The following is a 26,677-nucleotide window of genomic DNA, read 5'->3' as shown; positions in this document are numbered from 1 at the left end:
AAAATAACCCTGATGTGTCATTAGGCTCGGGTTGGCCTTGAGAACTATTTTGGTGTAAAATTATTTGAAAGGAAAGGGCATTAAAACAAAAAGGTACGGTTAGTTGAAATATGCTTTTGAGTTGCATGATGGGAACTGTAGGATCCAGTGTTTTTGAATCTTAATTTAAACTGCAGACTACAATTTAGGACTTCTCTGCCTCAGCTGCTTTTATTGTTATACCAACAGCAAAAGGTACATTTCATGCACCAATTTATGTTAAAGAAAACTGGAACTTTGATGCCATTGCCAAATACATGTCACAAAGGAAATACATCAAAATGTTTTTTGCCAGACTTACTTATCAAAGAATACTTGTGTTAGTTTATTCAACATCAAAATCTTTCTTTAGCTCTTGATAATCCTAATAATTCATTTTTGTCATGCGCTCGTTTCTTTTTTTTCCCTTTTCTCTGCAGTATTTGCTCATATCTTGTTTCTGATTTCATACAAATCAATCACTGACAAAACCGCAAAACCCATTTACGACAGTCACATTTTAATACAAATATATAAAGAATTGCAATTCAAAACGTACATATTTTCACAACAGAGTGGCAGAGATAATAGTTTTTCATGGGGCATAGATTTATTCAAGTGAAATAACCAAATGCACTATGACTGCTGACGTCTGCATAATGTAGCTACTCTTGATGTAGTGAGCTGGAGTTCAGTACCCAAAGCTTTCATGAGAGGATAACTTTGTGGTCCTTCGCCCACTTCTTCAGAACTCGGATGATGTATTCAACGTGGGGGATTCCTGAATTTCGTAGCAGAGACAACACCTCTTTAAGTGTCTCCCTAGAACACAAACATTAAATGTGAGGAAACGAGATCCGATCAAGAATGCGCCATCTCTCATACTTCTGTTACTTAGACATCACACCCATCCACTCAAACAGACCACAAATGTTTAATATGTCAGTCCAGATGTTATTCACTTTAATGACAGAGATCTCTTTCACACAATGTTTTGCAACAACAACAAAAACAACTAGAAAAAAAGGTTAAATATGTAATAATAAAATTATTGCAGAAGAAAAAGAGACAAACATACCAAGACTCCTTGTTTGCCAGTACGAGCTGGAAGATGCCGACACAAGCCCCTCTCTTGCCCTCCCAGTAGTTGGATCCTGGGTCCAGTTTCTCCAGCGCATCGAACGCTTTAGCTGCATAGTAGAACTGACCCATCTGAAACAACAAGCTGTGGTCATCAGCACTAGTATGCAAAAACAAATGACTTTTCCAGGCACAGGTTGTACCTATTTACCAGAATAACATTTAGCATCAGATGAAGTTCATCCAGGACAAAACATGTTTGTGACGCCTGCTTATGCTTTTGGTTGCATTTCAAAAATATGGTGGGAAAACTGAGGACATTTTGGTGGACGACACCTCTAATAACATAAGGACAGCTAAGCTAAAATGTGCCGATGAAAGTCAATAGAGCAGAGCGAAAAAACAGGCAGGTAGAAAACTAATTTACCTCCATTTAAGGTGACATTTGGAGATCAAGATTACATTTACAATTTACATATACGAGTTCTAAAACTATTAGTCGATTGACAGAAAACTAACCGGCAACTATTTTGTAAACGTATCGATTGTTTTGAGTCACTTCTTCTCAAGCAAAATAATTATGCTGCCAGCTCCTTAAAAATTAGAATATTATGCTTTTCTCAATTTAATATCACTAGGAAGTGAATACCCTTTGGTTTCAGACGGTTGGTAGGACAAAACAACACCTTGGGCTCTGGGGAATTGTGATGGAAATAATCAGCAAATTAACCAATAATAGAGACAATCATTCGTTGCAGCACTATACTTAAATTCAAAGGAAGACGGCAACTAAACATTCATACTAGGGCTGCAACTAAAGAACTAAAAATATTTATTAATCTGTTCAAATAAGAAAAAAGTCAATCACAATTTCCCAGAACCTAATGTTTTTCAAATGACTTCTTTTGTCTGACCAAGAGTCCAAAGCTGAAAGATATTCAATACATTATAATAAAAAAAACTGGAGCTGGAACTGAAGAGTGTTCCAGCTCGAAATATGACAATGAAATATGAAAGATACAATTGACTATCAAAATTGGGAGCATAAATTGACTAATTGTTCCACCAATAATTCATTAATTTACAATTAATTTATAAATACATTTTTAAGTGGTCACCCCAAGAGGCAGATAACGGAGGATGGAGTCACCTTGTAGCAGTCGTTGGCAATGAGCTGCAGCAGACTGAAGGAATCGGAGGAAGTGCCCATCTTCAGATAAAGCTCCCAGGCAAGCCGACCTCTCTGGGTCATTATGTCTGACAAGAACAAGATAAGTGTTCAATCATCCATCAGTCGCAGGCAGCGTCAGTAACTTTTATAGATCCAGATTTGTAAAATGTGAAACGCCTGTGGGCAGGTGTTATTGATGTGGATTAAGCCAAGAAGGGGAGAAATATCTTTAAATGGAGATATCTTTTTCTTTGAGCTGCTGAGGTGCAAGAGTGAACCTACGTTCTTTAAAAACCTACGGCTAGAAATCTGGCAGTGATGTTTGACTCAGCCTCAGTGAACAACTACACAGGCTTCCTCAGTCTTGCTTTCTCCAACTTCAGATCTGTGAGAGCAGTCTTCATGCCTTCATGTCATCGGGTGTAGACTGTGACTGTAACTTGGTTCAAGTCTACCTACAAAAAGCCTCTTGCTTATGTGCAGCTGGCGCTAAATGCAGCAAGCCTATCGGCGAACACTTGGGGACCGGATGATATTGCTCCAGTTATGACTTGTCATAAAGTATACAAAATGTCTACTCCCAGCCTTCTCGCTGAACAAACACCTCACCAGCAGTCTGGCATTGTGACCCAGTATTCTCACGCTGGCGGCCTGTTGCATTATCAACCCACAATTAATAAATAACCTATGAATCCTTCTGAACCAAAGCTTAGCCTGAGAACTGTTCAGAGTTGAAAAACTGGACCTGTGCTCTGATTTCTCAGATATTTCATTCTTTTAAGGTTTGTTTACAATTCCTTTTCAATTTTAAATGTATGTTAAGTTGACAGACATGTGTATGAATTGTGCTACAGGAATGAATTTGCCTTGCAGAAAGATTTTTGTCATGAAATATACTATCAACAGTACGACTACTATACATACAGCACCGTGCCAGCCAGCTGAGGTAAACATAGTCATTCTTGATCTTTTCATTCTGAATCAGCAGAAAAACCTGAAAGAAATATTAAAATGAGTCCAAAACAATAGTCAGCAACTCATCAGAATTGATCAAAGTCTGTAGATAGCAGTTGTGTAGATGTGTGACGAAGCAAAGTACCTCTTTTGCTTCCTCGTAGTTGCCAAGGGCTGCTTTAGCTTGAGCATAGTTGAAGTTAAACGTGTCATCACTATAGAAGTAACCCTGCAAATAAAAAGCACAATAATGCCGACAGAAAAAGGTGAAGTGTTGACATGTCCAACAAAACGTTGATACAAAAGCGCACACACACACACAAATGTGCTGCATCTGTAAAGAACCACTTGTCATCTGAAGTGACACTTGTCACCCAGTGTGTGGGAGTGTTTTTAAACTCTCCTACTTACATACTGATACCACTGTGAAGTAATCTCTGTGCGATTCTTCACTGGAATACATCATTTAATGTGTGCCTTGTACTGAGCAACACTAACCTTGACTGAGTTTAGATATATGAGAACATCTTCAAACTTTCTCAAGAGGAAGAAGCAGGAGGCCATGCATTGTCTGCCAGGAATAGTGTCTGAAAGTGAGAAATCTGTTACACACACATCCTCACAGTGTTGCTTTAAAAGCTCATATTGATCAAATTTCTATCCAATGTACCACATTCGCTGGCCGAGCCGCCAACCGACTGAAAGAACTGCTGAGCAGTTTTCAGGTAATCCCTCTGAAAGAGAAAAGCACAACAACAAACGTTTATCTCTCGGAGTAACTCTTAGAATTTGTTTGTGTGCGTGTTACTATTTATTTCACAGAAATACTCACTGATCCAATTTCTTGTCCCAGCGATGCATTTACCACTCCTTTCAAAATATACTCCTGAGAAAATAAATGATCAAGTAAAATATCTTTGTATGATGTCTTTAAAGAATTTAAAGAATGTAAAAAGGTAGAAAGGCAACACCGATTTGACACTTTAAAAGCGATAATTCACTTGTGGATAATATATAAGTTATTAAACAAGGAGTTTATCAATCCTTTGATCTATTTTTTCATTGCCGCTTCAGATCCCATCAAAATCCCCCTCAACAAGTAAAAAAAAAACATAAAAGAGATGCAATACAATCCATCAGTTTCACAGGCTTTCAGATCCAGGCGACATTGAAGATAAAACATCGGTCACATAAAAGAAAAAGGCTCCTCGGGAAATATAAATATATATTTAATGTTTTCATTAAGTTATTTATTAGCTTCATCTAATCTGGCTTGATTCTGGTTTTCAGTGTAACTTATAAAAACCCTTGAAAGCAAAACACTCAGTATTAGCTGTGGTTGAGGCTAAATGAAGCTACTGTTGTATTCTTCATGTTAAGAGTGAAATTGAGCAGATCTGGAGTCTCTTATTGAGACCAAATAGTTACATTGTGCTTGGAAAAAAGAAGTGTAACACCACATTAACAACCCAACGTCCCTTTGAATCATCACCTGAGGGGTTGAGGGCACCAAATCTTGAATGAGGTTGTACGCTTCCTGGACATCATCTGGAAGAATACAATGGAGCATGGGAATCAATGAGCGAGGGTAGGTTTCACACTTAAAACAAGTATACATTTGATTAACAGCAGCATCACAGAGGGATGATGCATTTACTTAACATGCCGCATGACACTATAATTAACACTATATAATATTAAATAAAGCAAAGCATTACATAAAAGAGGGTGATACCATTGTATTATCTTTAGATCACTTAAAACTGATTAGAGAGTAGTGTGATTAGTGCTCTTGTGTAATCATAACTTATCCTTGATCAGTATAGGTGAAAGATATTGTATCTTCGGTTGTTCACCATTCTAATGTAGGACATTTGATACATTTCAGTAGAAGTATTGTCCTTGTTTAGCTTGTTCCAGAAAACTGCAATGCCATGGCTAAACACCTTGTCTGAGATAGTAGATGACCAGGTTGAGTCTGGCCTCAGGGATCACATCGATCAGAGGAGGCAGCACCTGCAACGCTCCCTCCCCACCACGAAACACCACCTGCAGTACACGCGGGAGAGATTCAGCGTGTGGAACAGTAGCATGTCGGTCCCTAGTGTACGCACACACACCGCCTACACGCTCACAGTTGGAGCTGGTGAAGAGCTTACCAGGTTGTGTCGGATAAGCTCCTTAGCGAACTCAAAGGAGCAGGAAGAGATGTCGATTAGGTTCTTTAACTCAGCCTAAGAGGGAGCGAGAGCACACATAAGTCAATGACAAAGAAATGACAAGGACAAGCAGTCACTGATGCAACAATGATGACGCATGCATGGTTCACAAATAAATTAAATGTGAAAAAAAATGCACAAATACTTAAAATATCTTGAATTAGTTCCGTCTAAAAGTTACAGTACAGTGCAGTCGCTTAAATTTTAAATATTTGCCTTTGTATTATTTGTTGGATTTTTAACATATGCACGGTGATAAAACCACAAACATGTTTAGAGGTTTTAAAATAAAAATGCAGTGAGATAAATGTTTATTTTATTTTTTTGGAAAGAAATTCGCTTTTTTGGGCGATCTATTCTTACACGGATAGCGACAGACCTCGCTCACACAAAACTTAAAGATGTGTGTGTGAAAATGTGTAAACACATCATATGAAGACCAACAAAAATATCAGCCAAGATATGCGGCAATTACACCCCGAGTACCTCAGCTGCCTTGCCGTTGTAGAGTCTGAAGTGGTTGCAGGCCTTCAGGTTGAGGGCGATAGTGGAGTCCGGCATGCTCTGCAGGTACACAGCCAACACCTCCTGGGACACATCATAGTAGTCCAGCTTGTAGTAACACAGAGCCACGTAAACCTTCAGAGCGAGGAAATCTCTGAAAGACAAGATGCAACGTGGGTGTGAAACTGGCTTTCAGACTTGTAGTTGGACACAAAATATTTCAGATTTCTTTACAGTAACAATATAGTGTTTAGCAATTGTTACCCATGTCATGAAGTTAATCCCTCACTATTATCTCATGTTGCTTGACATTCTAGTCTGTATTGTGACAACCCCTCCTTTCCTCTCGGGGGTCTGTGTCCCGTTTACAGGATGTTGATCATCAGCTGATGAGCCACACCTGAGCCTGGCGTTGTTCCAGACATAAAAGCTCAACACCTAAACATGGATGCTCTCTTCCTTGGCTGACATGGCTTCTGTTCAGTTTTGTTTGCTTCAGATATTTTCACACATGCTGACATCACTGATTACTGACCCTCCATGTTTGTTTAGTTTATGTTATCCTTTAAATAAATGTGCTTATTTAATACTTTACACCAGTCTGCTCTCCCATTTATGTTGCAGCCTTTGAGCCGGGCTGTAACAGAATGTCGATTTAATTGAACTATTACTTGAATCAGATAAGAAAATAAAGATTTCATTCCAAATCATGACAGACATTTGACGGCATGGACTCAGTATGAGGTTTGTATCTAATGGGAGTCTGCAGTACAGTCCGGACTGCTCTCAGCAAGTGCTCCTCCTCTGCGCTGGTGTTTGTATCTCGAGCAGTGATCCATAATTTATAATAATTGTCTTCATTTAAGAGTGTGTACCTGATTTCCCATGTGGGCCAAAGAGGGCCAGAGTTCACTTAAAACCTACCTGTGGTACAGTCTGTGGAATCTGTAGCAATATACCGGTTTTCTTTCATACTCAACATAGCACTTCAGCAAACGACAGATCTTATTATTGTAGATTATAACAAATATTTGTATAAATCAACATCATTTCAGAATACATTTTTATTGAAATTTCTTATGTCAAAAAAGACAGAGAGAAGAAGTTGTCACGGGAAAAAAATGGACACAAACAAGGGAAAACCTGAACGGCAAACAGGTTTTGAAAAGGAATGGATTGCACAATGCAAATGACAGCACATTTTTTGCATGGCGCTATTTTGATATTTTTGCATTTTTCTGTTAGCATTTTTCTGAAGTAGTAGCAGTAAGGCTCATTTGCATTCCAACAGATGCACCTTGGCCTACAGATGCCATGAATAGATCCCTGAGAAGTGGCACAGTCTTTCATTTTCTCACCCGCGCTACTTCAGAGACAGTGTAAGAGGAAGCTAGCTCTTCAGGCCAGCTGTACTGACACTTGAATTATCTCTATGGTTCCACAAGGCGTGATGCTCAAATGAACAACTCGCACCTGTCAAGGTGGCGCTGGGATGGCACATGCACCCAAGTGCAGCAGGACTGTGAAACTAATTCCTGAGAGTAAACGGCAGGGGGAGAGCACACACCTGTTCTGCAGTAGAAGACGTTTATAGATGTCGATGGCCTCCTGGTAGTGGGAGCGCATGTAGTGGATGGATGCCAGGCTCAGCTGGTCCTCCGTCACATCCTCCAGGTTCTGGTGGAAACCCATCAGCCGCTTCTCATCGTTGAACTAAGACACAATATGCGGAGGAAACAGACAATAAACGAACACATCAAATGATTTTATCGGGCCTGTGTTGAGGTGAATGTACAGAAAATCTATGACACAAACACTGGATGGGCCACAACGTTTTCCTCACAAGATGAAATTAACTGTAAGATCAGTATTGAAAGTCTGATATTGTGACAGTCCTTATTCGATGACATGAATACAGACGTGTATGTTTCTCTCATATCTTCGACATAAACCTGTATTTACAGTCCAGGGTCACTCAGCATTGATTGATTAGTGATAAAGTGACGGCAGAGAGGAAAATTAAAAACATAGTCAAATAATATGGTAGTTTTCCAACCTTATGAGCCAAGTGGAAGAGTAGTCGGTTTTGGAGGGGGGACATTGGCGCTACAGAGAGCAAGAGACATCAAATGTAGTTAGACAGCAAACCACACGAAAATAAGAGGCACAATTCATTGACATCATAACCATAACTGTAGAAAAATAACTGAGGAGTGAATTCATGTGAACTAAAAGTGTACCAACTACCCCAGTTAGCAAAATCTGCTAAATCTACTTCTTTGTGTTCCTCAAGCTGCAAAAAATGTTTACGATAAAAGACTGCAAGTAATTATTAGACTTCTTGAATAAAACCCGGTGCACAATTACTGTTTCAATTGAAGGTTGTCCAAACACACACTATATGGCTAAAAGTATGTGGACACCACTTTGCAAAAAAATGGACTTTTCATAATTGGTGCCATTGTATTATGTTTTGGTGAGCTACAGAAAACAAATCCAAAATGACACAATATGCCAAACTGATACTTCACTGAAATCACATGAATGAACGAACCAACAACTATAGATATTTAGAACCCACAGCATCTTTCCACCAATATGGTCCAATTCAATAGCAAAAATATGCTTCACCATATCTTTTGTCAACAGGTTGGTTGACATAGTGGATATGACTTGTTGATATGTTGTTCACATTTTGATAATAAGTTGATGAGCTCGAGACAATTAAATGCTTAACAATGCCACGGTGTACCGGTGAGCAAGAGGGTTGAATGCAGTGGTTAGAATACAGTGCAAAGGAGGACTTCACATAACAGTTCACCCTTAGATGCAGCCTCCTCGGCCTCTTGATAGAGCCCCAGGAAAAACAGTGCACAGGCCAGAAACACCCACACCTCAGCAGGGCATTCAGGCTTCATGGTCAGAGACTTGTACTCCTGTCACAACATGATAATGAAATATTACACGTGTGATCAAACTCTATAGAAAACAGTCTTCTTATGCATTTGTCCAACAAGCATTCACAATAATTAGTTATTTAACTACTGCATGTGGGGTACCTCATGCATAATTCAGTGTGCCAAACTACCCGCACTCATTCAGGCACACACATAAACAAAATCAAATACCTCCATAGCTCTCTTGTAATCACCCAAGTGAAAGGCGCAGTAGCCGATCCAGAGGTCCGCATGCTCCTCTTTCTCGCCAATACTTCTCTGAAACTGGAGATGACACAGCAACAAATCAGCAGCAGCAGCACTCAGTAGTACAGTGCTGTCTGAAGCATAGATGTGGGAGTGACTCTATTTATGAAACTTCAATTCCAGGGCATGACACAGATAATCTGCAGGAGGCAGTGCAGTTGAAAATTGTTAACCCCTTTATGAAAGAGCAGCAATTATTTATTCAGCTAAAGGGGCAAGTTAAGCCAGTAGTTCCATCTCACAGAATCTCTTAACTGAATCATCACATTTTTATATTTTTTATGATGGGAAATTGCAGCTTCATTCCTTAATTTTGAAAAGTGATGGTCTAAGCACGTCATTTACAAAAAAAAGCAAGGTAGGGACCCACAGGTGGAGGTTGTATTAGTCGCCAAAAAGAATGATACAGCCTGTTAACTCAGCCTAAGTGCATTCATTTGGTCTCCTTTATTAAGTACTGAATATGTGCACATGCTTTCAATAACACATGCACAAAATAAAGTTTTAATCATTTGAATAATCTAGTTTAACTCTCCATTGTGTAATGTGACGAGTCTGACCTCCCCTGCTACACCATGCATCCTTTGAGGTTACCTGCCTTTACCTTATCCCTACCACCTCGACTTTAAAGTGACACGAAAAAGTGATGATAGACTGGTTAAAGGTTATTTAACATTTACTACATTGGTATTGAACCTAGTGCAGTTCTGTTGAATTCCCACCCCTGTATGATCAATTACTTGTAACAATAATAATCATGTGACATTTTATTCGCCCTTTTTTTGGATGAGTATTTTTCCAACTCTACCAATTGTTCATGTGTTGGTCAGCTGCAGTAAAGCCCACACACAGCTGATACTGATTCAGCTACTTGTGATCTATGAGTGCATGTCAGCCCACAATTCACTCAAGAGCCTTTGCATCCAATGATTGTGTTATTAACCGATGTGGAACTACCTCTAACAGTGTAAACGCCCCCAGGTAGTCTCTCTGTTGCAGGTATTCCTCCAACGGCGGAGTCTTGTTTTTCTTCTTTTTCTCACTGCTCACCAGTGTCTCTCCCCCAACGGCTGGCTTCACGCGAGAGAGGATCTGCACAAAAAGTTTGAATTTCTCAAGTTGTCTCAGAAGTTTAGGTTGGTTCAGAAATATATAGAAACATGAACTCACCATGTCGACAAGTCTCTCTTGAAGACGTAGCTACTCAACTGTAGCTAGGACTTGTTTATCACTAACCTAGGTGACGTCGGGTGCTCCTACCAACGGAAACACAACTTGTTAATGTTAGCCGTTACGCTTGCTAACGTCACCTACGTTAGGCTTCTAGCTATCCAACCTTAACGTCATATTACATTACAACTAACGTAAACAAAAGTATCTTGCCGCTAACACGGCAGTGATACAATAACAGTTAAGCACCTTTTTTTCCCACTATCTCCAGGAGAATTATGGGTGATCTTATTCTTCCGCTCTTATATTTTCAAATTAAAGGCGCAAGCAAAAGACCCGACAACGTAGTGAGAAAGTTTAACACCTAATCAGGTTGAAGACCATATCATGGTCCTCCTCTGAAAACCTCTGAGCGGGCACAACCCCGGGTTGGAGATGGCATTTGAAGGAAAATATCAGACACTGCAGCCATTTTAGAATAAATCTCTCGAATGACTTTTATTGTGAAGTCAGACATTGGGACTCAACAGGAAACAGCTCAACTCCTGTGTTCAACTTGATTCAGTGGTTTGCTCTTTGTTGCTTAGCAACGGAACGGAGAGAAATGGATGCGGCAATATACTGTATATGCAAATGTATGTTTTCTTGCATGGCACAGCCATAAAGTACACCAATAAAACGGATGCGTATTGGTGGTCACAGCTGCCCCAGTGGCCTAATGGATAAGGCACTAGCCTTCTAAACCAAGGATTGACGAGGTTTAGAGGTACATAGTCTGAAGTACGCACGGAGATACTGGTAATTCATATACTGTTGATTAGCTGTAATAGACTCAAATAATGTGTTGTTAATTACCGTTTACCTCACATGACTCAACAAAAAGTTCACACTCCTAATTAGCTGCTCAAGACAAGGATGAATCTCAATCTGCACAACACTTGCAGCAATTGCAATACTTACTCAACATAGATCATGCGTCAGATGATTTTAAATTATACATTCTGGTGTAGTTTTGACAAATCATGTCCTTTTCATGAAGTCGTGTTATTATATTTGTACAGCATCAGTTTGCAGCTTGTATTGCATTTGTTTTCCAGTGATGAGGACAGATGTAGCACACCATTAAAGCTGTAGTATTGCTATGCACGTATACCTATAAATATAAACATTAAATAAACATTTCACATGATGCATATGTGCATACTTTATGCAGACGAATGAAACGAGACAGTTTTATGAATAACCAGCCAACTTTATTGATTTCTCAGCTCATAGTGCATTCCTCTAGTGTTTTGATAGGACCAGTCGGAGCAATAGCACCCTCACAGTCTGAGGTCTGAGCAGTGGGAGCTGCAGACCAGCCTTCAGGAGCATTCTGGACTCCAGTACACTGTAGAGAACAAAGGGAAACCGTGAGAAACATTTCATTAATATGCTTTCTGTTTAAATGTTTACGTTTATCCTCTGACAGCTTCCAAAAGTCAAGCAGATATAATTTAGTATACAAGATTGTAGGTTCTTACAACTTGAAAGCCTTTTAAGCTACCAACAACTCTTCATTCTCATTCTAAGGCAGGAACTATTTTGACAATTGGGTTTGATTCTCTGCCCGACAAAATAGCTTTATTGGTCTATAAACCTCACTCCTCGATCAAAAACTATACAGCAGCCTTTAATGGGAGTGTCAAACATCTGCATTGCCATGTAGTTTTGCACCGCTCACCTCCTCTGGTTTCCGTAGAAGTAGAGATCCGGCATGATTTCTCGGGGGAGCTACCTGGAGATGGCGCCCCTCATCCTCCACAGAGTGGTGACCCTAGTCACAGACAAGTTGGTGTTTTATTTTTCTTCTTCCACAAAACATTTTTACTTTCCATCACAATGTCAAATAAGGAGTCATGGGACAGTAAAAAAGCAAACAGGAGCTGAACCAGACCCAACAGAAAACATGCTGCCATTTGCTTTGAAGAAACAAGGCAACGTATTGCAAAGGTTACAACATTTAGTGCAGCTGGGCCTGCGACAAGTACCCAGTTAGTCTCCTATGAGAGGGAAATAAAGCACTTCAGTATTTAATGTTAAAATGTGGCTCAGGTCACTATCAAACTCCAGTCATGGGACAGCAGTCCTAATGGTGTTAGCGAAAACCCGGCCATATCACTCTGGCACACTTCCGACACCTAAACACAGACAAGATCAGTGCCAGGCTTTAATGGTGTGCTGCATGTTTAGTGCAATTAAGTTAAAAGATAAATAATGTGTTATCTCTTTTCTTATTTTAAAGTGACATGGTCTTGCTTTAACAGAACATCTCTTCAAGACCAAACTGATGAGATATTTCATGTATAACTACTTTAAAAATATACAATTTAACGTAGCTTTTTCCATAAACAGACCTGTATTCCTGGAGGAGATCCCGGGATTCTCACCGGCAACAATGGCCCTGCCTGTCACCAGGTCTTCGTCACGTTATTGTACAAACCTGGAGAGGGAACGACACGAGGAAGGTAAATTACTTGCCACACAAACGTCTGCATAAATCCAGTTCGACCAAGGTCCTGTGATTTGACTGTCCCAAAGTCAAACCTTTTCTGATACATTGAACAGTGTCCAAGTGCAGCAGGACATAAGACAATTAAAAGAATGAAAAAAAAAAAAAATCTGTTTAACACCAAGTTTAACTTTTAACAGTGAGCGGTCAGATTAAATTGCAAGGTTGTAAACAGTTTTCTTTTAGTATAACAACTTATTACTGCCAACAAATAGATTTTAGTCTGGACAGTCAGAAAGACCGATGCATTCAAACTTCCCCCAAATCCACAAGAGTATGCATTCTAAAAACTGTACTTACAACACAAACTGACTTTTGGATTTTGCTTTCCATGTCTGCAGGAATTAGTGAAGAAAAGAGTCATGTCATTCTTCCTCTAGTGGACACATCTTGAAGTCCAGGTTGGGTCCTTGCTGGTGGGTCCCAGCTGCAAGGACCCTCAGCACATCCTCCAGCTGCAGCACAACCAGACATCGTGTCCACTGAGTTTAGTGGGAGAGCTGGAAGAGGAGAAGACAAAAAATAAATAAAAAACACATTACACTTTGCAACAAAAAGACTACAAGAGTACAAACATTCTTGATGGCAAGATCCTAATGTGATCAATGGTGAACTATAGAGCAGACGCTCCAGGGCCTTTGGTTGAATAAATAAATGTCAGTCACTCTTATTATAATAGACACGTGGCAGAAATGGCAGCACAGAATAGTGAACAGGGTCTCCTCTCAAACCTTTAAAAATACAAGGCTTAAAAAAAGACCGAGATATTCGAGATATATTTGTTGTGCAAATCTTCCAATAGGTTAACATGTATTCTATATGGAGACACAGAAAGCTAAGATTTTATTTATGTCACTTATTTTTAATGGAATATTAAGAGCCATTATTTAAAAACGTAAATATAGGTATTTACCAAGAACAACTTACGACCATTTTTTTATTTAAACAAATGCCAAACGAAAGAGATTTACGAAAATACATGTTTTAATTCTTTAATTTCAGTACGGTGCATAGCCCTATGTTAATCACTGTGTCCGTGTACAGGCACAGTAGCAAGGAGCATGACCGAAGTTGGACTACAGCAACTTCATATTGTTCATATTGTGTCCGTGAACGTTACATCGTAGCTGCAGCATAGTGACGGCTTTACTAACATGTAAGTGTAAGTGAATGTAATAAAGAAACGGTGCAGTAACCGATGTATTTCTCACCACGTGAACACGCTGTATGGAGATCAACGTATGGAGATCACGATGTCGCAGTCCAAAGGGACGGAGAACGGAAGTGCCGTCGTATTTATAGTGAGATCTACTTCCGCATGAGCGCTTGTTAATTCATGCCCTCAGTAATGCCTGCCAGGTACCAGTAGAGTCGACCATCAGAAAGCCTGAGCGTCTGAAGAAAAAAAAAGACTGTTCTTATAATACATCTATGCCCTGTAGTGACCAGAGGTCTCTCAGAGAAAGCACAATATAACAATATATGAACGATTAGACATACATACATATATATATAATGTTGTAATAGACAGTATAGCTACTAATACGCCCAAAAGGCTGGTGAAATTTTCTCTGTCAAAATAAAAGCACACGAATTCAAAGTGAATAGACTAAAAGTGTCATTAAAAGGTCTTATCATCCTCTTGATAAGATCATACCTACATTTTGACACAACCGTAACACTAATTTGAGGAACAAAAATCTTGCTGCAAAGTCAACTAACTAGCCTTTCCGAGAGCTTTCAATTGTATCTCAAGATCTTCTTTGGCAGACATGTTTGCACAGTTGTTTTGGAGATCTCCAAGATTAAATAATCATACATATATATCTTCAATGATTAACTTCCACGTTCAACATGCTATTCTAATAATGGTTCTAATTGACACTTATTAAAAATAAATGAATAAATAAATAAATAAAATCAATTGTCAGGCGAAAAGGCAAGTCGGTAAAAAAGTGTCTTAAGACAGGATTTAAAAGCGAAAACATTTTCAGCATACCGGATACTAACTGGAAGATTGTTCCAGAAATGAGGTGCCAGTACAGCAAACACTCGATCAGCAGACCTTAACCTGAACTCTGGAACACCTAGCAGACTTAACCCAGCGAATCTGAGAGGCCTTTTTGGACAATATGAGTTAAAAGTGCACTGATGTATTCTGGCGCCTGGCCATGCAAAGCCTTGTAAGTAATGAGTACAATTTTAAAATGGATTCTAAAGGGAATTGGTAACCAGTGCAAGGTTACCAAAAGGGGCTATAATAAATGATACTCAGACATAAGTATGCAGGGTTTCCTGAAATGGGCGTTAATATGGCCACAGGTTCAAATTTTTGGAAATGAAAATGTGTTATCACTGAATTTTGCAGGGAAGAATGTGGAAAGATTACACCTGTCTGTCCAATCAAATTTCAATTTTTTTTTGTCAATTTCTACATTGCATACAAATTATGACGTTCTACTTTTAAAGTATTTGTAGATTTTTTTGTTGTTTTTGCTAAGCTATTTTAGTTTATGACAATTACGTTAGATTTTCTTTTCAGTTAAATAATCTACAACAAAATTATGGTTACCAGGTGTGTTATAACTTGTGTTTACACAAATTGACACATAGACACTGGTTTTATAGGAAAATATACCGCCTTATGTCAATCATTGCCAATAACATGACATCAGGTTCCATGTTCTGCCAATCGGCAGAAACACTCGGATCTCCTGAAGTGACTCAGGGTTCATCAGGGGACAGGACGTGAAGCTCCGCAGCTGTCACTCTTGTTCTGAAGATTTTGGAAACTATAAAACATATCATTATATGTATATTTATATACATATAATATATATATTTATCTTTCATCTGTGGACCACAGTTTAGTGCATCAGACCTTTGACTCAGTTTTTAACCATGCTCTAGGGATGGTAAAGTTGCTCAGTCCACCACTGAAACATCGCAACAACTTTTGAATGGCTTGCCTATTGTGACAATCGTGGTCCCCAGAGGATGAAACCAATGACGTTGTTGATTTGACTTTTCCTCTTCCATCAGGCCCAAGGTCCTTACAGCTCATCTGTCAACGTTATTTCAACCCATCAGGCTTTTTTATCTAAAATTGATCCTTACATCACAGAATCTGATGGGTCACAGATGACGATGCCATGCTATGTTGTTTAAAGTCAAATGGCAGGCAGGACATCGTGACTTCAAACAGGACTTGATTCCACCACTTGTCTCTCAAGGTCAAATGGAAATAAATTTCCAAAGCAAAACTCAACAGGGAAATGTGAGGAGGCTTCACTGACTTCAGTTGTTCAATTGCAAATCAGTGTCCTGCTTGTGAGCAGTATGGCAACAAAAGGTGTTATCGTGATTTTCTTCCCATAATGCAGCTGTGTGAGCGCGTGTGATTGTCTGAGTCTTAGTATTTACTTACTTAGCATTTACTGACTTCTGGTGACTAGTTGTTCTCTCGAAAACCGATGTTGAATACACTTATTGTAAGTCGCTTTGGATAAAAGCATCTGCTAAATGACTGTAATGTAATGTAATGAGTCAAATTAAATATCCAAGTCTGCTTGTTAATTGGCAAGTAAGAAACATTGCTCAATCTTATGCAACTTTAGAAAATATGGCAGAAGCCAGAGCTCTTCTCTCTGCGGTGCTTTGGTTTTTGGTTACCTCGGCAGATGTACCAGCACACCAGCCAGCTTTCTGAGAGTCCCAGTTGTCTCGACAGCATTTTAAAATACCTTGTCACAGCACAGTCACAGAGCCTCTTTCTTTCTAGTGGCAGCCAGACCTCAGGGTGTCCAAACATAAACAGTGAGAGGAGGAATAAGTTCACTTCACAGCGGGGAGTGTCACTTCAACCCAAGATTGACAACAGTGTGTCAGGTCACGTGTAACATCACAAACTTCACCACGTCTGCTGGCTGTGGCCAGCGACGCCATGACGCCTGCCACCATCCCACAGCTGAAGTTCACCAGCGGGGCATAGGGTGACTACGTCACCTCTGAGAGATGAGAGAAATATAATACATATTTACAGAATGTCCAGAAAAAGTGTGTTAACACGCTTTCTATCCACGAACAATTGGGCACATTGAGATAAACAGCTGGTGACGCTGTTTGTCCAGTTGGGTTATTATTAAAGTCAAATGGCAGGCAGGACATCGTGACTTCAAACAGGACTTGATTCCACCACTTGTCTCTCAAGGTCAAATGGAAATAAATTTCCTAAGCAAAACTCTACAGGGAAATGTGAGGAGGCTTCACTGACTTCAGTTGCTCAATTGCAAATCAGTGTCCTGGTTTATTTTACTTCAGACAGTCAAGCATGGCTAAATAATGCCATTGCACGGCCTCTGCCGATTATCCTGTGGAGTGGCCCTCTTCAGAAAGAAAACTGCATTTTCCGTGCATATCAAACTGGGCAATCGTGTCACATTGTAAACCCTTTTTCTGGGGTATTTCATTCAGTCGAGACGGACAGGAAACATGGGGAGAGAGGGGTGTTAAAACACATGGTCTGCTACCAGAACATCCCGGATATCAAGATTGAATTTTGTATAATTTACGTATGCAAACAATGACGTTTAGTCACAGGCGGGGACATTTATCGACTTATATGGAGAGGCAACAGAAACCTTAAACACAGGCTTCGCACTCATCTCTATTACCTGAAAACTTCACCACCATGGAGATCGTGGTTTTGAAAATGCTCTTTATTGCGAGTGTGTCTGCGCAGTATGGGAAGCATAAATATGTGCAACATAAGCACACATGGAAGGATGCTCAACAGTACTGCAGAGATAATTACATGGATCTGTCCCCCATCACTACACCGTGGGTTGAAGAGGGACTGAAAAATGCAGCAATCGGGAAAATTAGCGAGAGGTTCTGGATCGGTCTCTACAGAAGTGAAACACAGTGGAAGTGGTCAGGAGGAGGAGACGCATCAATCGTCCCGTGGGCTCAGGGCGAACCAGACAACCTTTGGGATCAATGGGTTGCTTCTGTTTGTTGGCAAGGGTGTAATTGGATTGGATGGCACAACATCAATCATGTTCATGAACTGCCCTTTTTCTGCTTCAACCTGATTGTGGTGGAGTATGAGAAGACCTGGGAGCAGGCGATGTCGTACTGCAGAGAGGAACACACTGCACTCACAAGTCTGGCCTCTGAGGCCGAGCAGCTTCTGGCCCTGAGGGAGATCAAGCCCAAGGGCATCACTGAGCGGGTGTGGATCGGCCTGCGTTACCTGGCGGACCGCTGGCTGTGGGTGAACGGTGACCCTCTGGAGTATGAGGCCTGGCCCAAGGGAGGGGTTCAGGACCACCAGTGTCCAATACGGAACCGCTGTGGAGCTTTAACCAAAGCGGGGCTGTGGGAGAACTGGGACTGCCAGGACGAACTCAACTTCATCTGCTATTAAATGTCATTCATGTTACACAAGTTTTAAACGTCTCACTGGAGGTAACATGTGATTTACAACTTTTTACGATATACTTTAAAATGTCTTTAAAATTCTGCTTTGTACAAATATGTCCTACTATTATTGCCATTTGTACTATTATGACAAGGACAAGTTAGTGTTTGATTTTAGCTAAGTTATGTTGCTTCTGTCTTTCAAGTCAATTTAGAAACTAAATAGCACAGGTTTGTTAAGAGCCACAAACCTGTCAATGACAAGCTTTTTTTAACAACATTTAAATATTTCGTGAAATGTTAAATAGTTTGTGAAATGTTAAATAGTTGTGAAAATGTCTATTAAAAGGTGGTCGGTATGGTTGATGTAACAGTTGCTATCTGGAACGGAAAAAACACAATAAAAACATTCAAAAATATTTTTTAAAAAGAGGAAAGTTTATTGACATTAAAAACCAGCCAGGCACGACGTCTGTCTGAGCAAACACATGCATAGACCAAATATCTACAATAACAAAACAGTCACAACAGAGGATCAACGAAGACTACAGGGGTGGTGTTATGATGAAGATAAATCAAAGAGGCAAAACTTCCATGTGTAAATTACGGCACATGTAGTTACACAGCTAACACTGAAACCTACTCGTCATTCAAATTATCTTAGTGACCTTTCTGTCATCTTATCGAGACTTCCAAAAATCTTCAAATGCGAGTGTGTAATGATCCATTTTGTTCAGACAATGAAGTCTTTCAATCTCCACTAACGAGATCTTCCATTTGGCATTATTTCCATAAACACTATGGAAATATAATAATCATTTTCAATATATCACCTCTTTTTTACATCAACAATAATAAATATTTATAGCGAAGGGAGACTGTACAATGAACATAAAAATTGGGCCTTCGTTTGTTTCAACCAATAATTCTGTATCTAGTCCAATATTTACAAAGCCAAGAAGACGCCGGACAACGCCCACACCTGCATCCGCTGTATCATAATGCTGTAGCGAACAAACTTCCCCTTGCGGGATTAATAAAGTATCTATCTATCTATCTATCTATCTATCTATCACACCTCTCCAGCACCGGTAAGGATTCTGAATAACTCTTATAAACACAGTAGCACAATGATTAAGCAATGCTTCACTCCCAATGTTCTGGAAATATGCTCACAGGAAGTGACTGACTCCTAAACTAAATCTGAAGTCAAGTTTGCAATTTCAACCTGTCATTCAAATATTAACTTAATGTGTCGGGAAAAGTGCAAAGTGCAAATGTTGCTGTTTTTATCCAAAGAAAAGTATTTCAAGTACACAACTCGTACAAATCACAAGTCTGAATTTTTGTCTGCTACTTTTCTTAAGCCCAGATGTGACGGACTATCATTACTTCTTTAAAACTCACATCTGGGTTCACTATGCTGAGCCACAAAATGCATCACAGTGGCGTACAAACTTAAGTAGCATAGTTGTGAGCGGTATGGCAACAAAAGGTGTTATCGGGATTTTCAAGAAACATTGCTCAATCTTATGCAAGTTTAGAAAATATGGCAGAAGCCAGAGCTCTTCTCTCTGTGGTGCTTTGGTTTTTGGTTACCTCGGCAGATGTACCAGCACACCAGCCAGCTTTCTGAGAGTCCCAGTTGTCTCGACAGCATTTTAAAATACCTTGTCACAGCACAGTCACAGAGTTTCTTTCTTTTTAGTGGCAGCCAGACCTCAGGGTGTCCAAACATAAACAGTGAGAGGAGGAATAAGTTCACTTCACAGCGGGGAGTGTCACTTCAGCCCAAGATTGACATTAAGAGTGTGTCAGGTGCAACATCACAATCTCAAACGTACAGACAGGCACATTTTCACAAACATTTAAATAACAACACTCTCTCACACTCACACACACACACACACACACACACACACAGTTGTTATTCTCAAAAACTTGGTCGTGCTGGTTCACCGTCTCTACGAGCTCCACGGATCCCGTTTCTTCCTTCGTGGGGCTTTCAGTGAGAACATAATGTATATCATTATCCCTCATTCTTCATCCTGTTTTATTGTGACTCGTCAATGATGCTCTTCAGGATTTGAGGCCCATTCGGGCCATCAGCTGTTCGTAGACAGTCCAAGCCATAGCCGCCATCAGGGTTCGACGCAGAGACCTGGGGACAGCCCCACGAAAAAACCCGGCCATGCCGTGCTCCTGAGGGAGAGGACAGACCAGGAAAGATCAGTACGATACTTATGTAGTCGCCAAGCTGCACCCTTCTTGCCAACAACAATGTGCGATGCGATGAAAACGGACAGCTGGGATTAAATGAGCACACACACCCTGTAGATGTAGCCGATAGCATCCGTCGTGCTCCAGTGGGACGGGCTGATTTGAATGTGGGTCTTCACCACGTCTGCTGGCTGTGTGGCCAGCGACGCCATGACGCCTGCTGCCATCCCACAGCCGAAGTTCACCAGCGGGGCATAGGGCGACGACGTCACCTCTGAGAGATGAGAGAAAGTAGAGGAGCATGTTTCAAGAAAGAGCGGAGCTCTGGACAAGTTGTTGTTCTAAAACAAGTTTCTATCCAAATTAAAAACGCAAATATTGACAGAATGGCCAGAAAAAATGACAAAAGAAAATGCGTATTAACGCACGTTTCAACATAGAACAATTGGGCACATTGAGATAAACCGCTGGCGACACCGTTTGTCCAGTTGGGTGACATTAAACGGTTATTAAATGACGGCAGTCAAACCTCAAACAACGGAAGACTGTGTGGAAAACATGATGGAAATATTTATTTCATGTATTTGAGAAAACATGTGTTTATCATTTATTATATTTAGTTTCTATCGATACACCAACCTTTCTAACTCAGCAAAGACTTTCTGCAGTTTTTCAACTTTCATTTTGTAATTTTTTATTTATTTGTATTTATTCTGGTGTTTCCACTAAGATTTTTTATTAATTGATTGAAAATGCGCAAAAAAACAGGTGTATAAAAACCCACTTTTGCTGCCGTATGAAAAAAATAATTTTAAGACATATATTCCAAAGCACTAACCCGTTCACAATACACTTCACCAATGTTCTGTAGAACAAGGACAACACTTAAGACGACCCGCTGCTCACCAGATCTAGATCGAGAAAACAGCGCTTCACATCTTGATGAGCTGACGCAGTGTGGCTCTCACCTTGAGGCAGCGCCTTCTTGGCCTGGCTGTAGAACATGACGTAGATGCCGGAGAACGGAGCGTCTCGGAGCAGCGTGGCAGTCAGCCCTGAGAACAGAGCCCTGAAGCCCTCCGTCTCATACACACTCCTCAGAGCTCCTGCCACACTCACATAGTTGTAACAGCCACTCTGAAACCACATACGGACATGGAGAATGAATACGGAACACATATATTAAAAAATGTTGCCGACAATGTTACAGGCGGCCGCGGTGGAGTACCAGTTGAAGATTGTGGTTGTAAATGTATGCATGCTAGGTGTAATGATCATTTATTGGATACGTCTCTTACTCAGAGATACAGATACATTCACTGGAGACCATATTTGTTGTGCTCAGCTGTGCAGTCTCACATCACCTAATGAGGGCTATAACGAAGCAGAACTGATTAATGCATAAGGTGGAGGTGGACGTGTCGTGAAGGGACATTATCACTCTTTGTTGAATATGTGTGTGTCATGCATATACAAGGGATTTAGAAAGTAACTTGTTTAAATGAATCTATTACAACACACAAATATCCTAACTGCCCAGTTAACAAATTAAAAAACATCAATTAAAACTAGACTGTGAGCAGATGATCGGAGAAGTGTTAACGTCCTCGAGTCATGCAGCACATCTCAGGTCAGAAGGGCTCCGAGGTCTCTCGGTGTCAAAAAAAGAAACTGCCGCTCACCTCAAAGCGCGTCTTGATGACAGTGAACGGCAGCATGCAGACACCAGCCACAGCTCTGGCGCCCGCTCCGAGCAGAACAGCCTCGCCAGCGTTGGGGGCCCGCTCCAGGAAGTAGTGCTGCTTCAGGGAGTAGAAGGTGCTGAAGTAGATGCCCACGCCGGGGATGCAGCGCACAAATGACTGCCAGAGAGAAACAGCAGTGTCAAACATGTTTCACAATTGATCAATACAAGCAACGGGGACGTATAACTGCAGGACTTCTTGTAGAAGTGTTGAAAATAAAATGTAAGGTCAGTTACTCACTGGTGAAACCCCCTTCCACAGACTGAGGAAACTCTCTGTTCTGATAACGTTAATTAAAACGCTAAACATCCCCAGCTTTGGTGCACTGCAGGAGGAAATTTAGGAATGGTTACAGACACATTCAAAGAAAAAACAAACATATGGACACTCAAAAACAGACAAAGATAAATAGTTTGGACCGTTAAACAATAATTAACTAAAGGCCTCAACCTGTGGAACGTTGTTTGAAATAAAAAATCCACTTTTAGCCGTTAACATTTCCGGTTGCTGTTACCAGTGGGGCTAATTGCAATCTAGCGGCCTGACAGTATAATTACACAGTGCTTGGTGTGACTAATTGCCCTATATGGGTGAAAACAGCAGATTCAGGCGAGCACTGCTTGCAAAGCGTGTCCTGCCATGCTGCGTATGTGTCGCTTTGTATCCGGAGAGCATGTTGTGGAAAAAGGTCGAGCAAAAGAAAGAGAACACCAGGGGCATGCTGAAGTGCACGCGTCTGACGGCATGCAGCAGAATGTGTAGTGTAGGTGGGTTTGCATGTTCATGCACATGAAGTGCGTCTGTGTGTTACATGGGCACGCACGCACACACACACACACATACCCCGGCTTGGCATTGTTCTGCAGGGTCTGCAGCCGTGTCTTGATCAGATCCAAAGGCTGGAAGAGCAGCGTAGAGCAGGTGCCGCTGACAGAGCCACACATAAAGGCTTTGAGAGCTGGGTGAGCCTGAGGACGACGACAGAGAGAGAGAGAGAGAGAGAGAGAGAGAGAGAGAGACAGTGAGAGGGGCAATAGAGGGGAGAGACAGGATGGAAGGATGGAGAGAAAGAGAGGATGGACAGATGGATGGCAAAGAGAGGAGGACAGAGAAATGAGAGGGTGGTGTTGGAGGATGACAGACAGAGTGGGAGGGAAGAGGCAAAGAGAAACATAAAGGATTAGTCACAGTGTAAAGAGCATAATGTGAAATATCTTTCTCGCCATTGGTCACCTCTCCAATAATGCAACAATATTATCCAAACAAATATCTGCATTACGAAATCCTGACACAACAGAAATGTGATCCAAAATAAAGATGATCTCATATACATGTAATGGACTTTAAATGTAATACAAATATGCTTGTATGACATTTCCATTACAAAAACATGCCTGTAGCACAGAGCAGGGGCCAGGTTCCACACAGTGGAGATGTGCAGACAGTCCACACACACACACATCCTCTGTGGTTACATGCCTCATGGACAAACACGAGACACAAACATGGACAGACAGACAGATAAACACAACATTTTGAAGGATTTGAAGGTTAAAAAAAATATGCAAACGAAGAAAAGAAAATGTTTCTAATAAGGCCATAACAATAATAACTACAGCAGGCACAACATAGAATGCCTGCACCATACATAAGCTGTCTGCTATACACACTTTCATTCATCACATACTATATGTAGCGTCTACACACATGTGCCACTTTAATGCACGCATTACACACACACACACTCCTACCTTCCTGCCCGCGGCTCTGCTCTGAGAATCCTCTTTTTCCTGCATGTTGCCCTCTTTCACCTCCTTCTCTCTGTGATGCTGCTATTACAAATAGCATATTATAATATACACGTCCATCTCTCTCACAAACCTTCCTTCTCTCTCTCTCACTCGCTCCACTGCCGACCCACGATAGCTTTTCTCCTGCTTCTCTTCCTACCCCCACCCCCAAAGCAGACGCTTAACCCAGCCTGAGTTTTCCTATGGAGTTCTATCTTTATCTTTCAGAGACACACCAACACATCTGTATTGCCCCCCCCTCCTGCGAAGCTCACTGCTAAATTGCATCTTTGTCAAACTGTATGAGTCATGAAGTGGCTGTGTGTGTGTGTGTGTGTGTGTGTGTGTGTGTGTGTGTGTGTGATTTTAGAGAAAGAGAAAAAAGGATATTCTTGCATTATTATGCTATTGTATTATTTTCATATAAGTGGCAGAGGCAGCACCCCGAGTCTGTGACAAGCGGCCTTTTCCGGTCATTCTCAAGCTACACTAAAGAAAATTCCTAAACAAAATAAAAGACAAAAATAAACACAATAGTATTTACCGCAGTTATCTCTGGGACAATATTTTGACCACCAAAATGTGTTATTGTGGCAGGCCTATTTTCAGAAAATATTTCAAGATAGGCAGCAGCCATATTTTAATGATCACGAATTATGCTCGCTCACTCTCACACACACACACATCATTTCAATTGGTTATATTTCAGCTGCTTTATTCGTACAGGAAAATATATGCTGATGAAATATGCGTTAGTTCACCTCTTGACTGACAGACTGAGAACACTGACTGTGTGAGGACCAGAACAAACATGTGCACTCACCGCTGCTAACTCCATCTTTGACCTGGATGCTGAGTCCAGGTTCCCTCCTGGTGCTGCCGTTTTTGAAGCTGGTGAATTTCAGCCAACGTTACTAGAAGAGGGGGAAATAAGATGACAGCCGCTTGTCACATTTCAAAACAATATGGTCGTTTGCAAAGTCTCCATGAAGCCTTAGCAGGAAGCTAGTTTAGCTAATTAGCAGTCAGAGTGCCGGTATGCTAAGGAAACAGTAACGTTGTTACGACAACAGCCTCTCCTGACAGGCTAACATTGACTAGACGGACACATCCAAGTCAGACAGAGCGACAAGCGACTGGTTACAACACAGTGGGCTACTTTAAAGGCAAACGCCGTGAAAACCTGGCAGCTATGACACCCAGTTTATTTAAGCATCGCCGAAGCTTCACTCAGCCAGATACACTACTAACGCTAGCTAGTTGCTAACCTAGCATGCTAGCTCTTCTTACCTGACTGTGTGTCAAGGATTGATGGAGGTGATGGTCACATCTGCCAGCTTCAGGAGCGCCATGTTTAGTATTCAATTCAACTTTTGATTTAACTTTCCCTGTGAAAGTTGCTCAAGAGTCTACTAGCTGTAAACACTGTTACCAGGCTGAATACAGAACTTTCTGGCAAAAACTCGTCAGCTAGCTAGCGTCAGTGTTAGCTCACCCTAGTGACGTTAGCCAAGTTATTTAACTTTAGTCTGGCTCTATGTAGCTTTAACGCTGTGCCGTAGGTCGTGGCCCCAAAGCTGTTTTTCTAAGATAGAAAATGCGAACCTTAGTAATAAATGTCATACAACAGAGACTGACGTTATCGCTACTTGCTGCGACCGTTAGCGTCTGACTAGCTAAGTTCACCTCCAGCGCAGCGCCGACACACATCTCTCAGGTCACTCAGTTCAGCCACAATAGTTAACAGAGGACATTGGTTGGTTTGTTCAGTGATGAAAAATTGGTTAGTGTGCGAGATCGGCATTGTAAGGCACTAATATATGTAAAATGTAGAGTTCATATTCTGCTGTTTGTTAGAATTTCTTTAAAAATGAAACAAGCCGGTATGTACTGTACAATGCATCTCTAACAGTGGCCTTAGAGTGTCGCTGTTGTGTGTCAGTCCTAATATGAAAAGAACTCGATGGTATCAAATGTGTTTTTCAACCAATTACAGTGTATGTATTGTACTGTACATTATCCTGCAACCATTTACCTTTATTTATTTAAACCACTAAACGGAATTAGACCTTTTAAACTACTAAAAGTCTAATTCCGTCTGCAAAATGTAATAATCCAGTGTAAATTTAATGATTTGAATTTCAATCCAACAATTTAACCTCCCTAAAAAACATGTGCCAGACTATTATTGAGTCCCAATGTGTTCAATGTTACATAAATACATTATAAAATAACCAACTATGTATGAATACAGAAATGTAATGAGTGATATATGTCTGAAACACTTAAGGTCTCGGTGGGATTTTAGGATGTTTGTGTGATTTACAGCCTACATATGTGCATACCGTCGTATTGTGGTTTAGTATCCCATGTTTTAGTTATACATCGTTAATTCAAAAAAGGAGTCATCAATATAGGAGCATAAATCAACTGGCAGATTATATCCAACTACTGTGATTTACTCTTCTGAGGTCCTATGCTGAGACAAATCCTATCACAATCTAACCAGCATTCCCTCCCTTAATACTACTACAAAAAGTAGTTATGCATTACCTGCATAATTCCTTCAGCACTCCACACAACTGAAAAATATTCCAAAGTATATCGCTCGCTGATGCTCCGAGTATATAC

At 40.6% G+C, this 26,677-nt stretch overlaps 2 protein-coding genes, 1 long non-coding RNA gene and 1 other non-coding gene across 7 annotated transcripts; all 4 read right to left on the bottom strand.

The window, feature by feature from the left end:
* Positions 1-517: 517 nt before the first annotated feature.
* Positions 518-10,603, bottom strand: ift56 (intraflagellar transport 56). 2 transcript variants are annotated; one of them, XM_076090295.1, is made up of 18 exons: positions 10,320-10,603; positions 10,107-10,241; positions 9,075-9,167; positions 8,768-8,882; positions 8,003-8,052; positions 7,514-7,659; positions 5,929-6,100; positions 5,383-5,457; positions 5,170-5,272; positions 4,716-4,771; positions 4,056-4,109; positions 3,894-3,957; positions 3,722-3,810; positions 3,369-3,452; positions 3,194-3,263; positions 2,249-2,355; positions 1,097-1,230; positions 518-799 (listed from the first exon to the last, which is right to left on the bottom strand). In XM_076090295.1, exons 1-18 carry the CDS (start codon positions 10,320-10,322, stop codon positions 784-786), a joined length of 1,566 nt encoding a protein of 521 aa, XP_075946410.1. In that variant the 5' UTR covers positions 10,323-10,603; the 3' UTR covers positions 518-783. The 2 variants fall into 2 exon arrangements, with proteins under 2 accessions (XP_075946410.1, XP_075946409.1); XM_076090294.1 differs by having other exon boundaries at positions 518-840; positions 10,320-10,601.
* Positions 10,604-11,550: 947 nt separating this feature from the next.
* LOC142948330 (uncharacterized) lies at positions 11,551-14,195 on the bottom strand. The gene is made up of 5 exons (XR_012953498.1): positions 14,082-14,195; positions 13,171-13,370; positions 12,716-12,801; positions 12,043-12,135; positions 11,551-11,709 (listed from the first exon to the last, which is right to left on the bottom strand). It is a non-coding gene; the product is annotated as an uncharacterized LOC142948330 (long non-coding RNA).
* LOC142948772 (small nucleolar RNA SNORA62/SNORA6 family) lies at positions 12,401-12,543 on the bottom strand. Its single transcript, XR_012953573.1, has one exon. It is a non-coding gene; the product is annotated as a small nucleolar RNA SNORA62/SNORA6 family (small nucleolar RNA).
* A 4,513-nt stretch (positions 14,196-18,708) lies between the features above and the next one.
* Positions 18,709-25,948, bottom strand: LOC142948328 (mitochondrial glycine transporter B-like). Of its 3 annotated transcripts, none has more exons than XM_076090291.1 (9): positions 25,337-25,948; positions 24,870-24,960; positions 24,008-24,088; positions 23,100-23,224; positions 22,497-22,581; positions 22,194-22,373; positions 21,480-21,648; positions 20,622-20,785; positions 18,709-20,493 (listed from the first exon to the last, which is right to left on the bottom strand). In XM_076090291.1, exons 2-9 carry the CDS (start codon positions 24,882-24,884, stop codon positions 20,371-20,373), a joined length of 942 nt encoding a protein of 313 aa, XP_075946406.1. In that variant the 5' UTR covers positions 24,885-24,960; positions 25,337-25,948; the 3' UTR covers positions 18,709-20,370. The 3 variants fall into 3 exon arrangements, with proteins under 3 accessions (XP_075946406.1, XP_075946407.1, XP_075946408.1); XM_076090292.1 differs by having other exon boundaries at positions 24,008-24,085; positions 25,337-25,947; XM_076090293.1 differs by lacking the exon at positions 24,008-24,088 and having other exon boundaries at positions 25,337-25,944.
* Between the last annotated feature and the right edge of the window lie 729 nt (positions 25,949-26,677).

Source organism: Anarhichas minor, unplaced genomic scaffold (assembly GCF_050575085.1).
Source record: "Anarhichas minor isolate MPS153535 unplaced genomic scaffold, ASM5057508v1 ptg000012l, whole genome shotgun sequence".
In the NCBI taxonomy this organism is placed as follows: domain Eukaryota; kingdom Metazoa; phylum Chordata; class Actinopteri; order Perciformes; family Anarhichadidae; genus Anarhichas; species Anarhichas minor.
Note: the sequence above shows the minus strand (reverse complement) of the source record. Positions and strands in the feature narration are given on the sequence as shown.